The sequence below is a fragment of the Microcaecilia unicolor genome, chromosome 13 (genome assembly GCF_901765095.1).
Source record: "Microcaecilia unicolor chromosome 13, aMicUni1.1, whole genome shotgun sequence".
Taxonomy (NCBI): Eukaryota; Metazoa; Chordata; class Amphibia; order Gymnophiona; family Siphonopidae; genus Microcaecilia; species Microcaecilia unicolor.
This window is the reverse complement of record NC_044043.1, coordinates 37410078-37424947: the sequence shown is the minus strand read 5'-3', so window position 1 is coordinate 37424947 and position 14870 is coordinate 37410078. Positions and strand designations below refer to the sequence as shown.

At 44.5% G+C, this 14870-nt stretch overlaps 1 protein-coding gene across 1 annotated transcript in view; it reads left to right on the top strand.

Moving 5' to 3' along the window:
• The window catches only part of CLIP2 (CAP-Gly domain containing linker protein 2), a 198584-nt gene extending 184553 nt beyond the window's left edge, over positions 1 to 14031 (top strand). The window contains 2 exon segments of the mRNA XM_030185837.1: positions 5472 to 5534; positions 12822 to 14031. Coding sequence (XP_030041697.1) covers positions 5472 to 5534; positions 12822 to 12833 — 75 coding nt within the window. The 3' untranslated portion in view covers positions 12834 to 14031.
• Positions 14032 to 14870: the final 839 nt, after the last annotated feature.

The window sequence follows — 14870 nt, the reverse complement described above, 5'->3', positions numbered from 1 at the left end:
CTTGCCTGGAGTATCAGTCAGGTTTGGTTTTCAGGATACCCCTAATAAATATGCAGGCAGTCTATCTCCCCAATTATCTCCCAAATTATATAAAAGTTGCTAAAAATTACGCATGTGGCCAAATTGTGCGAATAATTTAATTGACTGAGCCGATTAGCACCAATAATTGAGATTTTAACAAACACTTATCGGTGCTAATTGAATTTAATTACACAATTTACGTGCATAAATTTAGATGCAGGATCTGTGCGTAAATTTTACAAACGGGTGCAAAAAAGGGGACGCAGCCATGGGTGGATCATGGGCAAACTCAGGGGGCGTTCCTTTAATTTATGCACGTTGTTATAGAATAAAGGGAATCCATGCCTAATTTATGCAGGTATTGAGGAGTGGCCTCGTGGTTAGAGCACCTGTCTTGCAATCCAGAGGTGGTCCGTTCAAATCCCACTGCTGCTCCTTGTTACCTTGGCCAAGTCAATTAACCCTACATTGCCTCAGGTACAAACTTAGATTGTGAGCCCTCCAGGGACAGGGAGCTACCGTGGAGGGCAACTACCCTGAATGTAACTCATCTTGAGCTACTACTGAAAAAGGTGTGAGCAAAATCCAAATAAATAATTGAGGCACAGGGATTTACACCAAGGTTTCATTGGTGTAAATGGCTGCGCCTAAATGTAGTCGCAGTTCTATAAACAGTGCCTAACTTTAAGCGCCATTTGTAGAATAGTGCTAAGCACTATTTTTTTCAGCACTGATCTTTTAAGCACCATTTATAGATTTTAGTCCTATATAGAAATCTATTTAATACATATTCATTAGGGATATCCTGAAAAACCACTAGCCTGTTGACAGCCCTCGAGTAGGGAAGTGAATCCACTGCCTTATGAAAATACTGTCCTTGGATTAGTACCTACATAGGGTTAATATATGACACCAAATATTATACATGAAGAAATGAAATAGCAGCAAGGCAACTGAGTGCAACTAGCCCTCTCCCACCAAATCCTTTCACTAAATCTTGTGACAATTTCTAAGACAATTTCAGTCCAATCATAGCCGCCGAGGGGGGGGGGGGCAAGGGGGGAAAAAAGTCCACGGGCCAGGCGCCACAGTCCCAGGCCCCCTGCATTGAAATCACAGCACCTCTCACCTCCGTGTGAAAGCACTGCAGGCAGCAGGGAAGCAGATCGCCTCCCTTCGTGCCTCCTTCCCTCCCTGTGTCCCGCCCTCATCTGACGTAACTTCCGTGAGGGCGGGACACAAGGAGGGAGAGGAGCTGTGATTTCAATGCAGGGGGCAGGCCCGGTGGCGGACAGAAGGGGGAGTGGGGAGCGGCGGCAGTGGCGACCTCGGGGGGTGGAGGGGGGAGCAGCGGCGGCGACCTCAGGGGGCGGGGCCCCGGGGGCAGCCTTGCCCCGGGCCCAGCCCAGCTCAGTCTCTCGGCGGCCCTGGGTCCAATTAGTGCTTCCCTTGCAAATTCACACAAAATCATCCATAGCTTATTATGCCCTGCCCTGCCCTGCCCTGCCCTGACCAGCCCTACAAGCTAGTCAACTGAAAGATCTCATTTGCAGCCTGATCTTTAAGGTTGGTACATTTTATGAAACAAACTCTATTGAGTGTCTGCCATCTAGTGGTGCCAATCGATCCAGGAGTCCCTTCCTTTCATTTCACTTCACAGCTTAAATAAATTGTATTATAGGGCTCTGAGAGACCCTTTTACTAAACGTGTGGGTAGCGCATGCTAAATTAACACTACAGCCCAGGGTAGTGTGGGTGCCCAGCGGTAATTCCGAAGTTGGTGCACACTGTTTCCTGTGGTAAAAAAATCAGTTTCTATTTTCTACCACAGGTGGGTCATTCCCGGTGGTAATCGGCAGCGTGGCCACATTGCCGCACGCTGACTGATTACCACCGCACGAGTAGCTTATGAGCCCTTAATGCCAAGCAAATTGGCGGTAAGGGCTCAGGCAGTAAATAGCCGTGTGCTACTTTTAATATTAGCGCACGCTATTTACTGCCCCATTTAAAAAAAGACCTTTTTACCCGCCGTGGTAAAAAATGGCCCAGTGCATGCCAATTTCACATGTCCAAACTTGCGCAGGCCACTCTTTACCATAGCTTAGTAAAACCGCTCCTGAATCAAGGAGATATTTTGATTGCTGAAAGATGGTGCTTTCTAAATTCCCTGTATGGGTGCTAAAGGGGCAACTTTCAAAACTGTGCAGGTAGGTACAATACCCATGAGTGCTTTTCCCCACAAATTTTGCACCAGGTCTCGAAGGGAAAGTAGGAACATATGCTCCCTTTGAAAGTTGCTTAAGGAAGCAAGAACTCAAAGTGAATGGCAAATACTTTTGCTACAGATCAGGGGCGTAGCTACGTGGGGCCATAGGGGCATGGGCCCCTGTAGATTTGGACCTGCCCGCCCCCCCCCCCCCCCCGCCGCCACCATCGCTGGCGGGGGTCCTTGCAGATCAGCAACGCGGCCACGCAGGCTTCTGTTTCTGTGAGTCTAAAGTGCAGGACGTCAGACTCACAGAAACAGAAGCCTGCCCTTGCGGATCAGCAAAGTGGCCGCACCGGAGAAGAGGACTTTGGCTGGCGGGGGTTGGGACCCCCGCCAGCAAAGGTACCCGACGGCAGTGGGAAGAGGGGGTCAAAAGGGTTGGCGCTGGGGGGGGGGGTCAAAGGTGGTGGTGGTGGCGGCGGCGGGGAGGTCAAAAATGGCAGGGGGGTTAAAAATGGTGGAGGAGGGGTTGGCGGCACCGGGGGGGGGGGGGCTAAAATATGCCCCCTCACCTCAGGCTCTGGACCTCCCTCCCACCGAAGTCTGGCTACTCCCCTGCTACAGATTCTTTCTCCCTGAAAAGCAAAGCAGGGGCCATTTTACGAAGCGGCAGTAAGCCCAACGCCAGCTTATCTATCGCTCAGTAAAACGGAAGTACTGCCGGGCTACTGCAGCAGCCCAGCGGTAGTTCCCTCCCCCAGCACTTACCATTTCCAGCGCTGTAAAAATATTTCAATTTTTGTAGCTCCAGTGTGTACCCAGTATTATTCGGGAAGTACCGTACACTGCCCGGTTACCGCTGGGTTAACGCAGGAGCCCCTACCTCCACCTCAATGGGTGGTGATAAGTGCTCCCCCCCCCCCCCCCCCAAAATAGCTACGTGACAAATGCTTCACTTGCCGCATGGCCATTTCATTAATAAAAACAAAGACCTGCCTTTTACCCGCTACGATAAAAGCGGGCATTGGCGCACAGCAAAAACATGTGCCGACGCCATTGCAAGCCCCTTTTTGCTACAGCTTCATACAAGGATCCCTCAAATTGTTCCCAAGCATTGTTGCAAAAATTACAAACAATTCAGAATACTGCATTAAGACTGCTTTTTTTCCTTAAAATGTTGTGATCACTTGTCTGCCTATTATTCCAAAGTTCACTGGTTGCCAGTGATTGCAAGGCTTCTATTTAAACTTTCATGTTTAATGTATAAAGTTTGCTATGGTCTAGCTCCTTATTATCTGCTAAGATGCTTTACTTTATCTAAGACAATTTGAGTTTCTCAGTTGCTCAAACTTTTTTCCTTTCCATCTATGAAGGGTAAAATACGAAAGAAGCGTATAGATTCTCTGCTTTCTTGTCAGGCTGCTAAATTAGGCAAAGATGTCTCCTCTTTGATAGTCCAGGCATCAAGCTATGTGCATTTTAGACATCTGCTTAAGACGTATTTGCAGTGGTGCAGCCACAGGTGGGCCTGGGTGGGCCAGGGCCCACCCATTTAGGGCTCGGGCCCACCCAACAGTAGCACACGTTTAGCGGTAGCTGGTGGGGATCCCAAGCTCAGCCAGGTACATGCTCATTTTTTCAGCACATGCTTGCTGTGGACTGCCAAGGTGGAAAGAAGTGTTTTCCCACCAGCTGAGATATTTTTTGGTGGTGGTTGGGGGGGGGGGGGGGGGGAAGAACACTTGGTGCCCACCCACTTCTTGCCTAGGCCCAAAATCTGTTGTCTGGCTACGCCCCTGCATACTTGTTTCAGAATTAGGGAAGGAAATGAATCAAGGCCGCTGAGAGACTGAGCCAGGCCCGCGGCAGGGCTGCCACTGCTGCCCCTACATCCGTTCATTAATTTTTAGGTTAACCCATGTTTAATCAATTTAGAACGCACAAAATGTTTTTAAGGTATGGTATTGAATCCAATACACACTAACAATGGCCCAACTTTAGTGTGTTGTTAGATTAGAATGTATTGATTAAACTAAAACTTGAATTAGGAAAAGAACTACACAAAGTGAAGCAGGACATGTTTATCTACTCCTACCCTAGCTGAGATCATATTTAACCATTTCTCTGACCACATTTTCTAACTCCTCTTACTCTCTTACCTATCTATATGTTCCATCTTTGTTTATACCCTAGGCTGTCTATTAAAATGTTTTATTACGTATTATGTTGGCATTGTAAGTAGTATACTATACCATACTTTGTATTGTTATTTGAATATTTTTACTGCTGTAATTGCCTATTGCTCATGTTTGATCTATTCTTACTGTACACCGCCTTGAGTGAATTCCTTCAAAAAGGCGGTAAAGAAATCCTATTAAATAAATAAACAAAGGGAATGAGAATTGCAGTTAATTTGGGTTCCAGAATCAGACCAGCAGTATTACTCATTGTTGACCCCTCATCTGTCCTTCGTAATGCCTTAGAGCAAAGTCATTAGACCGAAAAACCAATGAAAGCTATGAGTTCTCCTGAGAAAGCACAATTTGGTCTCACAGAACTGTGAGAAAATCACAAAGCAATTCACTCCTACTTCCACCAGGGCCATCACAAGGAGTGGACATGAAGAGTGACTGAATATATCAGGGGTGGGCAACCTCAGTCCTCGAAGACCGTAACCCAGTTGAGTTTTCAGGATGTCCTCAATGAGATGCATGAAATTTATTTGCAGTAGATCTCATGCATATTCATTGGGGACATCCTGAAAACCCAACTGGGTTGCAACCATCGAGCACCAAGGTTGCCCACCCAGTGGCGTAGGAAGGGGGGGCGGGAGGGGCGGTCCGCCCCGGGTGCACGCACTCGGGGGGGGGGGGGGGTGCCGGCCCCGCTGGCTCCCTGCTCTCTCTGCCCCAGAACAGGTTACTTCCTGTTCCGGGGCAGAGAGAGCAGGGAACCAACGGGGCCGATGCATCTCCGAGTGACGTGCACTTGGGGCGGATCGGCCCTCCCGCAGGTAAGAATGCGGTCTGGGAGGGGGGGTTGCACCGTGATGCACCCGGGGGGGTGCGCAGCGGTGACCCGCCCCGGGTGCCATTAGCCCTCGCTACGGCACTGTGCCCACCCCTAATATATATATACAGCATGGTTATATGTTTACTGGTATATATATTAGACAGCTTGTAGCAAATTTTTTTTTGTCAGTTTTCAAAAGTGCTTTAGGTACTCACATTTTGTGTTACAGACAGCGGCAAATTCTGGTCCTGCCAATGGAATCCATCAACAGGATAAACCCCACAAACAAGAGGTGAGATATGTCACTTGTATTATATTTCACCCCTTCACCTCTACTATTCTGTACCTCAGCTATTAGTGTCTTTACTAGAGATGCTCCAGACTATCTGGCAAGCAGGGGCGTATCTGCATGGGGCCACAGGGGCCTGGGCCCCCGCAGATTTCGCCCTGGCCCCCCTCCCGCCGCCAGCCCCCCCCCTCCCCGCTGCCGTTTCTTACTTTTGCGCCGAGGTCCGCTTCCTCCTGCGCCTTTAAAAATATTTCTTCAGCTGGCGGGGGACCCCAACCCCCGCCAGCCAACCCGAGGTGACGTCTTTCAAGTTCTTCGCACTGCGACGTCAGACTCCGAACTGGATTCAGCTGCTCAACTCCAGCACGTCGGCCACGGCGGATGAAGAACTTGAAAGACGTCACCTCAGGTTGGCTGGCGGGGGTTGGGGTCCCCCGCCAGCTGTAGAAATATTTTTAAAGGCGCAGGAGGAAGTGGACCTCAGCGCAAAAGTAAGAAACGGCAGCGAGGGAGGGCTGGTGGCGGGAGGGGGGATGGAGTCGCTGGTGGCGGTGGGGGGTCCGGTAATGGCAGCGGGGGGGTTAGTGGCGGCGGGGGGGGGGCTAAAATGTGCCCCCTCCCTCTGGCTCTGCCCCCCCCCTGCGGCCGGAGGCCAGATACGCCTCTGCTGGCAAGTTGCTCTTATTTAAGACTTTTTCCTCCATTTCTACCCAGGGCCACTGAGAGACAGAGCCGGGTCCGAGGCAGGTCTGCCACAGCCGCCACCCCCCCCCCCCCTCGGGATTCAGCCACTGCCCCTTGCTCGCTCAGGCCACTATCACCCCTGCCATTCCTGTATTAGTGCATCTGCTCCTACCCAGCTCCAAGGGGTCTGTCTCTCTCCTGCTCCTGTGTGCAGGGACTGGGTTATTGCATTAACGCAATCACCTGGGTCCCAACAGGAGCAGGAGAGAGACAGACCCTGGAGCCCAGCCCCCCTTAGAGGCCAGCGCCCAGGGAATTCCCCCCCCCCCCCCCCTTCTCAGAGGCCCTATTTTGAACTCCCACCACTGCTATTTAAACTGTTTGCCTGGAGCAGACTCCTCAGTCTAGTGGTACTCAAATCCAAGCTACAGACTCACTTTTCCATCTTAACCGTGTCTGTATTATACCTTCTCTCAGAATGTCTTGTTTGTCACGGCTAGATTGTAAGCTCTATAGAGCAGGGTCTGTCTCTCTTATAAGTGTCTGGACAGTGCTGCATATGCCCGGTAACACTTCAGATATAGCAAGGAGGAGTCACAGTAACTTTTTGATCAACATGAAACTATGGTCCTTCAAAACATTCTCACTACACTGCTGGCCTGTCCTGTTGGTTCTGTATGGATTGCTTAGTCCACTTCCTCATGTATTTCTTCTACCACCTACCTTCTACTTTCCTGTTAATATGACAGGGTTCTGTTTCCTCACTTTTTTTTATTACTTTGCTAAACCATTTTGCTACTTATTGTGAATGGCGATATAATGGCGTCATCTACCATGTTACTATGTTACTATGTTAAACACAACTAAACATACACATATGTATGTTTATTTATTTATTTATTTATTACATTTGTACCCCGCGCTTTCCCACTCAAAGCAGGTTCAATGCGGCTTACATAGTAATTGGGATTACAAAGTATCGGTGGAGAGAAATAAGTTGAGTATTATCGGAGTAATAAAAGAAATAAGAATGTAGAAATGCAGGGATGAGGGGAGTAGGAGAAGCAAGAAGCCGACAAAAGAATAGGTTGGACCACTAGATTGTTGGATTATTTGTAGTAAATAATTAGCAGATTTTAGTACACACAGCTTCAGCTTTAGAAATGTTAATTTCTTTCTTCATCTCTCTCTCATTCACCCCTGAATAATTCACTGCTGAGTCACTTTAAAGTTGAAGTAACAAAACATCTGTTTACTCACAGTTTGTAGTTAGATTATAATCAGACAGGCTTATATATACATATTACTATACATTTGTATTATCAGCTCCTTCCATGTGCTTAGATGGTAATGGATGCTCACACCACCATAGATCCTCTCAGGTTAGGAGAGATCATGAGCTCCATGTGCTCCATGTGCTGTGTCTGCTGCATCTAACCCCCACAGGAAGTTGCATAGCAGTGTGACCTCTCTAAGTAATTCACATCAGAGGTCACAGAGTAATCACAGAGAAATAATAGGTGACAGGCAATGCATGTAAAATACAATTACATTCCAACAAACCCCTTCTCATGCATAACTGTCATGCAATTATTTATTCATACAAAGTCCAAGCTTTATACGCAGATTCACAAAATGTTCTCTGGGTAACGGTTTGGTCATGATGTCAGCTGTCATCTCACTGGTGTGACAATAGTGTAGACTGATGACCCCTTCTTTCGCCAACTCTCGCACGTTATGGTATTTCGTTGCGATGTGCTTGGTGCGTGACTGAACCTTGTCATTCTGTGACAGTCGGATGCAGCTCTGATTATCTTCCATTATCTGGATTGGTCTCTTTTCAGCTATTCCGAAATCCAGCAAAAGTTTTTCAATCCACATCAGTTCTCTGCACGCTTCCGATACGGCCACGTATTCAGCTTCTGTAGAAGACAAACTCACAATACTTTGTTTATGACTGGCCCATGAAATTTGTACATTTCCATACATAAACACATATCCACTTGTGGATTTATAATCAGAATGATCCCCTGCCCAATCTGAATCACAGTAACATATTAGTTTTGGATTACTATTGGCTGAAATCTTTAATTTACAATCAATGGTACCCTTTAAATACCTTACCATCCTTTTAACTGCAGTCCAATCTGATTTGGTAGGTGAGCTGACCCTTCTGCTCAAAATTCCTACTGCATTTGCTATATCAGCCCTGTATGTGGTAGCTAGATATAAAAGCTTACCTATGGCTGATCTATATTGGATGTTATCTGGTAAAGGTTCTCTTACTGTTTCATCCTTCAGAAAATCAGTGATCATGGGAGTGCTTACAACTTGGGCATCTTGCATACCTAAACTTTCAATAAGCTCATTTATTTTCTGCTTCTGGCTTAGAAGATAAGAACCATCATTTTGTTTCTCAATTTCTATACCAAGATAGTATGACACATTACCCAGTTCTTTTATCTCAACATTGAGGTTTAAACACTTTACAATGTCCTTGTACTCTTGCTCACTTTTGCTTGCAATGAGCAGATCATCAACAAAAGCTAAAATGTATGCATATTGTCCATTTGTGCACCTAGTGTACAAGCATTTATCTGCTTCACCTTGCTTAAATCCTAAATTTGTCAATATTTCATGCAATTTATCATTCCAACATTTTGCACTTTGCTTTAATCCATAAAGACCTTTGTTTAATTTACACACTAGCTGTCTTTGTTTTGTATTTATGAAACCTGTTGGTTGTTCCATGTACAAGTCTTCAGTTATATCTCCGTGAAGAAATGCTGTTTTCACATCAATGTGGTTGACTTGCATGCCTTTTGAGACTGCAATGCTCAGAAGTGTTCTGATTGTCGTGTGTTTCACTACAGGTGCAAACACTTCATCAAAATCTTCTCCATATTTTTGAAGATATCCCTTTGCGACTAATCTGGCTTTATACCTTTCCACTTTTCCTTGTGCATTCCTTTTTAACTTGAATACCCATTTGCATCCTATAGCTTTCTTGCCAGGAGGTAATTTTGTAAGAATCCAAGTATTATTTTTATCCAATGCATCAATTTCTTCTTGTGCAGCTTTATGCCATTCAGCAGCTTCTTCTGCTGGCATTTTCTCAATCTCATCCCATGTTAAGGGCTCTTGAGCTTCTGCTGACTTTGTTAGGTAAGACAGTCTTGGGGGTGGAACACCTTTGTTTTCCCTGGATGAGCGTCTGACAACAGGTTGGTCTGACCTTTCCGCATCCTCTAAATCTGAGAGTTCTTCTCCAATTGATTCCCCTTCTCCAACTGTACTGTCTTCTTCAATGATCCTTTCTGTGTCTGCTTCCTCTGCCTGTTCCTCGTTAGATACAGGTGAGTTGCTTTCAGACATCTGCCTTGGTATGGCATTTATATACACTGGCATGTCTATTATGGTTCTAGTTTCATATTCTGGATGATAAGGCTCATCTGGGATAATCCAGCCTTTATCAACCCTTTTGTTTTCATCAAAATATGTAACATGTCTTATGCCAACAATGCCAGTTTTCAGATTCAAAATTCTATATCCTTTGTGTCCTGGAGCATAGCCAACTAAAATGCCCCTTTCTGTTGTGGAATCCAGCTTATGCCTTCTTTGCTTTGGTACATGAGCATATGCTGTACTTCCAAATGTTCTTATGTGTGACAGGTTTGGCTTCCTACCATGCCATGTCTCATGTGGTGTGCGCTCAGCGCCTTTAGTTGGCATTCTGTTTTGTAGGTACACTGCTGTGAGAATGGCTTCCCCCCATAGTCTTTTAGGGAGATTGCTATCTGACAGCATACACCTGGTCATTTCCACAAGTGACCTAAATTTTCTCTCTGCAACAGAATTTTGCTCTGGTGTATAAGCTACTGTTGTGATATGCTGAATGCCTTCTTGTTCTAGAAATGTGCGCATGCTTTGTGAAGTGAACTCACCACCATTGTCGGTCTGAAGAACCTTTGGTTTTCTTTCAAATTTATTGCTCACCATGGTTACGTATTTCTTCAGCATGTCTGTGACTTGACTTTTCTCTTTCAGCAAATAGGCCACACAATATCTAGAGAAATCATCCAAGAATATTAGCACAAATCTGTTATTTCCCAATGATGGGATATTAAACGGTCCACATAAGTCACTGTGTATTAAGTCCAGTACTTTATTACTCCTATTTCCTGTGTATGCAGGAAATGAGGGTCTTACACCTTTTTGAGTAACACAGTCTATGCATTTCTCCATTTTACCAGCATCTGCACTTATCTGAATGCCGGTGGCCAGTTGCTTACTGTAAAGATCCTGGATCACCTTAGAATCACGATGTCCCAGGCGGCGGTGCCAGATTTCCAGACTACATTTACCATCATTCTTCCTTACTTGCGCCATATGTGAGGCTTCACCTGAAATGTTCAGCTTATAAACATCATTATGCATAAAAGCTTCAGCATACACTTCATCATTTTTAGAGATTGTGCACTTACTGTTTTCAAAATGAATCACAAATCCCTTCTTATCTAATGTAGATACACTAAGCATATTGCAAACTGCTTGGGGAATATACAAGACATCACTTACAGGAATTTCTTTAACTTCATTAGACACTTTGCATTTTAAGAATCCAATACCTTTTGCTTGGATCTTAGCAGTCCCTGCGTTTGCAGTTTTAAGAATACCTTCCTCTGGACACATTTCCTGAAAGAAATTCTTACAATTGGTTAAATGGCATGTGCTCCCTGAATCCAAAATCCAAGTACTTTCATTTGAATTATTATTTACCATAGTCAAAGATTTTTCTGCCATTAGAAAGCCCTTGTGTTTATCTTTGTCCTTCATACATTTCCTGGTTTGAAAATTCTTTAGTTCCATTGGCTTAGGTGAGCTAGAGGGAGTGTTTTGTGTTTCCTTACACCATTTAGATACATGTCCCTCCTTTCCACATGAGTAGCAAATCAGCTTGCCCTTGGGTGGAGTTTTCCCATAGCTCCGCCTTCCTCTGTTCTTTGCCAAGAAATTTGTTTCATTTCTCTCTGACTTGCTTTGAGAACACATCTCCTCAGAATCATTTATTATGCATTCCTGCCTTAGTTTTGATGTTGCCTGTTCAAAAGATTGCCCTTCAATGGCCTCATTTACAGACCTAAAAACATCAAACTTCTTTGATAGTGAGGTAAAAAGAAATGCTCTTTTCAATGCATCACACATGGGAATTCCAGAAAGTTCTAGCTTTTGAAATGAAGACATAAGATACATAATGTGATCATTACATTTACTTTTATCCCTTAATTTGGTTTCATTCAACTCTGCCAACCAAATTGGTTGCTGCTTTGCATATGTAGTTGCATACATAGTTCTCAGTTTATATAAAATGTCCTTTGGTGTATCTTTTCCCTCCATTAATATGGCTTGTTTCTCTGAGAGAGCTTCCAAAAGCATGCACTTCACATAATAGTTTGCATTGTCCCATTCAGCCATATTTTCAGCTGTTCTGTCTTGGTCTAAGCATATATCTAATCTTTTTGCTCGAAGGAAACATATGAATCTTAATTCCCACTGCTGATAATTAAACTCAGTTAATCTAGGCACCTTGAGAGAATAGAACAATGGTGAATTTCTTCCCTCAGCCATTTTCTTAGCCTTCTGTCTGCTGTGTGGGGGGAGAGAGAGACAGACTGAATCTTTCCTTTAAAACTTAAGAGAAAAATGTGGCCTTTTTTTCTGCCTGGTAATATTTCTCTTCTTTTTCAATTCCTGGACCCTGGGCCCATAACCCTTTTGTTGGATTATTTGTAGTAAATAATTAGCAGATTTTAGTACACACAGCTTCAGCTTTAGAAATGTTAATTTCTTTCTTCATCTCTCTCTCATTCACCCCTGAATAATTCACTGCTGAGTCACTTTAAAGTTGAAGTAACAAAACATCTGTTTACTCACAGTTTGTAGTTAGATTATAATCAGACAGGCTTATATACATATTACTATACATTTGTATTATCAGCTCCTTCCATGTGCTTAGATGGTAATGGATGCTCACACCACCATAGATCCTCTCAGGTTAGGAGAGATCATGAGCTCCATGTGCTCCATGTGCTGTGTCTGCTGCATCTAACCCCCACAGGAAGTTGCATAGCAGTGTGACCTCTCTAAGTAATTCACATCAGAGGTCACAGAGTAATCACAGAGAAATAATAGGTGACAGGCAATGCATGTAAAATACAATTACATTCCAACATAGATGACTGAAGGGTAAAAGGGGCACTCAGGGAAGACAAGGCCATAGCAGAGAGATTAAATAAATTCTTTGCTTCTGTCTTCACCGAGAAAAATTTGGGAGCGATACCAGTGCCAGAAATGGTATTCAATGCTGACGAGTCAGAGAAACTGAATTAAATCTCTGTAAACTTGGAAGATGTAATGGGGTAATTTGACGAACTGAAGAGTACCAAATCGCCAGGACCAGATGGCATACATCCCAGAGTATTGATAGAATTGAAAATTGAGCTTGCATAACTATTAGTAATATGTAATTTAAAATCAAGCATGTTTCCCACTATTTGCAGTTGCACTGGTTGACTGCCTATCATGTCATCTCTTTTTTTTTTCCAGGAGAAGCACTGATTGAGGAGGGGAGTATTTGATGCCAATGATATCTTCCATGCACGGACATTACCTTCCTGCCTTTCTCAGCTCCACCTGAAGAACTATTAACAGTATTCTATCTTTAGATGCAAGACAGCGTTAATAACATACTAACGGGTTTAATTAGGATAATCCCGCTGCAAGAGCATGTGCTCTGTGCCCATTAAGCCATGGAAAGATCCCTGTTCTCTGGCCTTCTATCTCTGCTGCATTCTCAGTATTTCTCCAGATGCCTTCAGTTCATCCTCCTATGTCTCAAGCATCACCCAAGGCCTATGGAAGGAGAACAGTAGTTTATCTCATCACAGCAAGAAGGTGTCCAGCAGCTCAGACATTTGCTTATAGCACTGAGAAGCTGGAATGGTCATAAATCTGAGACAATAACCAGCAGATGGTCTCTTTTCCCTCCCCCTTCCTTCTCTCCCCTTCTCTTTTCCCCAACCTCTGTCTCTTCCCCCCCCCCCCCCCCCCACCACCACCACACACACACGCACCCTAATTAAAAGGGACATAAGTAGTTAAAACAATATAAACTTAGCAGAGCCAAAAATGGATTCCAGCCATGACAAAGGCAGCAGAACGTCAAGTCTTAAAAAAGTATTAACAAAACAAAAAAGCAGAAAAGTGAAACCTAATTTGTGACACCAGATAGGTTTCACCCTTTGCTTTGTGATGGGAAGCGTAGCATATAATCTCTTTCCCTGCATAAGTCATTTCTCTTGTCTTAATGTAGTAGCCACCGTGTTGGAAAAGAAAGCTGTTGCTCAGTTTATGAAGAACATTATTTTCAGATACACAAAGGAAATGATAGACTTCCTCTTCCTGCTAAGAACTATAAAGTCAAAGGTCACGTGATAGACAACTGAGCAGACTGGATGGATAGACTAGTCTTTACCTAGTGTCATTTACTGTCTTACTATGCTGCAATGACTTTATTAGACTGCTTATTTCATTAAAGAAGATACAGCACCATGGTCCAGGAAGCAGGAGTAAATGGGAAAACCAGTTTTTGGCTGTTCTGTCCTTTTTCTAAACTATTCATTTTGTCCTGAGGGTTTTCCTTATTTCTAACATGCTTGATCCCCTTTAGCCCCTACACACTTCATCCACATATGAGCCAGCTCAGTGGGTGCTGAGCACCCCCAATACTGAGCAAAGTCCTTCATTGTGTCCAGGGTTTGTGTTTGGCACCCCCCCCCCCCCCCCAATCATTTTGAAATGTTGGCACCTATGGTTCAACATGAGCCCTGTTACTACAGACATGTCTCTGGGACTCCTTTGGAAAGCTGTTTTGGCTCCGGCCCCAATATGAGTCCTGTTACTACAGACAGGTCTCTGGGACTCCTTTGGAAAGCTGGTGCCCCCTAAGCCTGATCAGTAGATGTCACTAGTGGCTGTAATATATTGTCTCGGCTTCCTGCAGGACTCTGCTAGTCCTATTGCTCTGCGTCTGGAGGTGAAACCAGAGCTGATATACAAAGGGTGTTTTCCAAGACTCGATTTCCTTCCCATGCTGTTCCCGACCTTCATGGCAAGTGATGAATCTTATGTTTCAGAGGGCAGTGTTAGGTAGGGTCACAGCGCACTCGGTTCTGTTTTTGACCTTCCCCAGAGAATGTGCCTAGAAAGGACATCTCGTTATTAAGGATGCAACTAGACTCCCTATTATTGTGTTTAATTCCCCGTATATTACAGAAACCTAAATAATGTACAAACAGGACAAATAAACAGAAACCAAGGCCAATATTTGCATATTGCAAAATGAACTTTTCATTTAGAACAGACAAACAGTGGAATAATATATAAGTCTGAATTAACAGGTCACATGACTTTTTATAGCCAGTATCAGATGAGTTTACAAAAGCATCATTTTCTTTCATTTGTGTCCATAAAAATGGGATATACAAAGGGCTCAGATATTCCTTGGGAACTGAATTGCTACCTTCGTACTCAGACCACCCTGCCAAGCAATACCTCTACACTGAGGACACAGCTTCAGGTTTCCGCCCTGTCCAC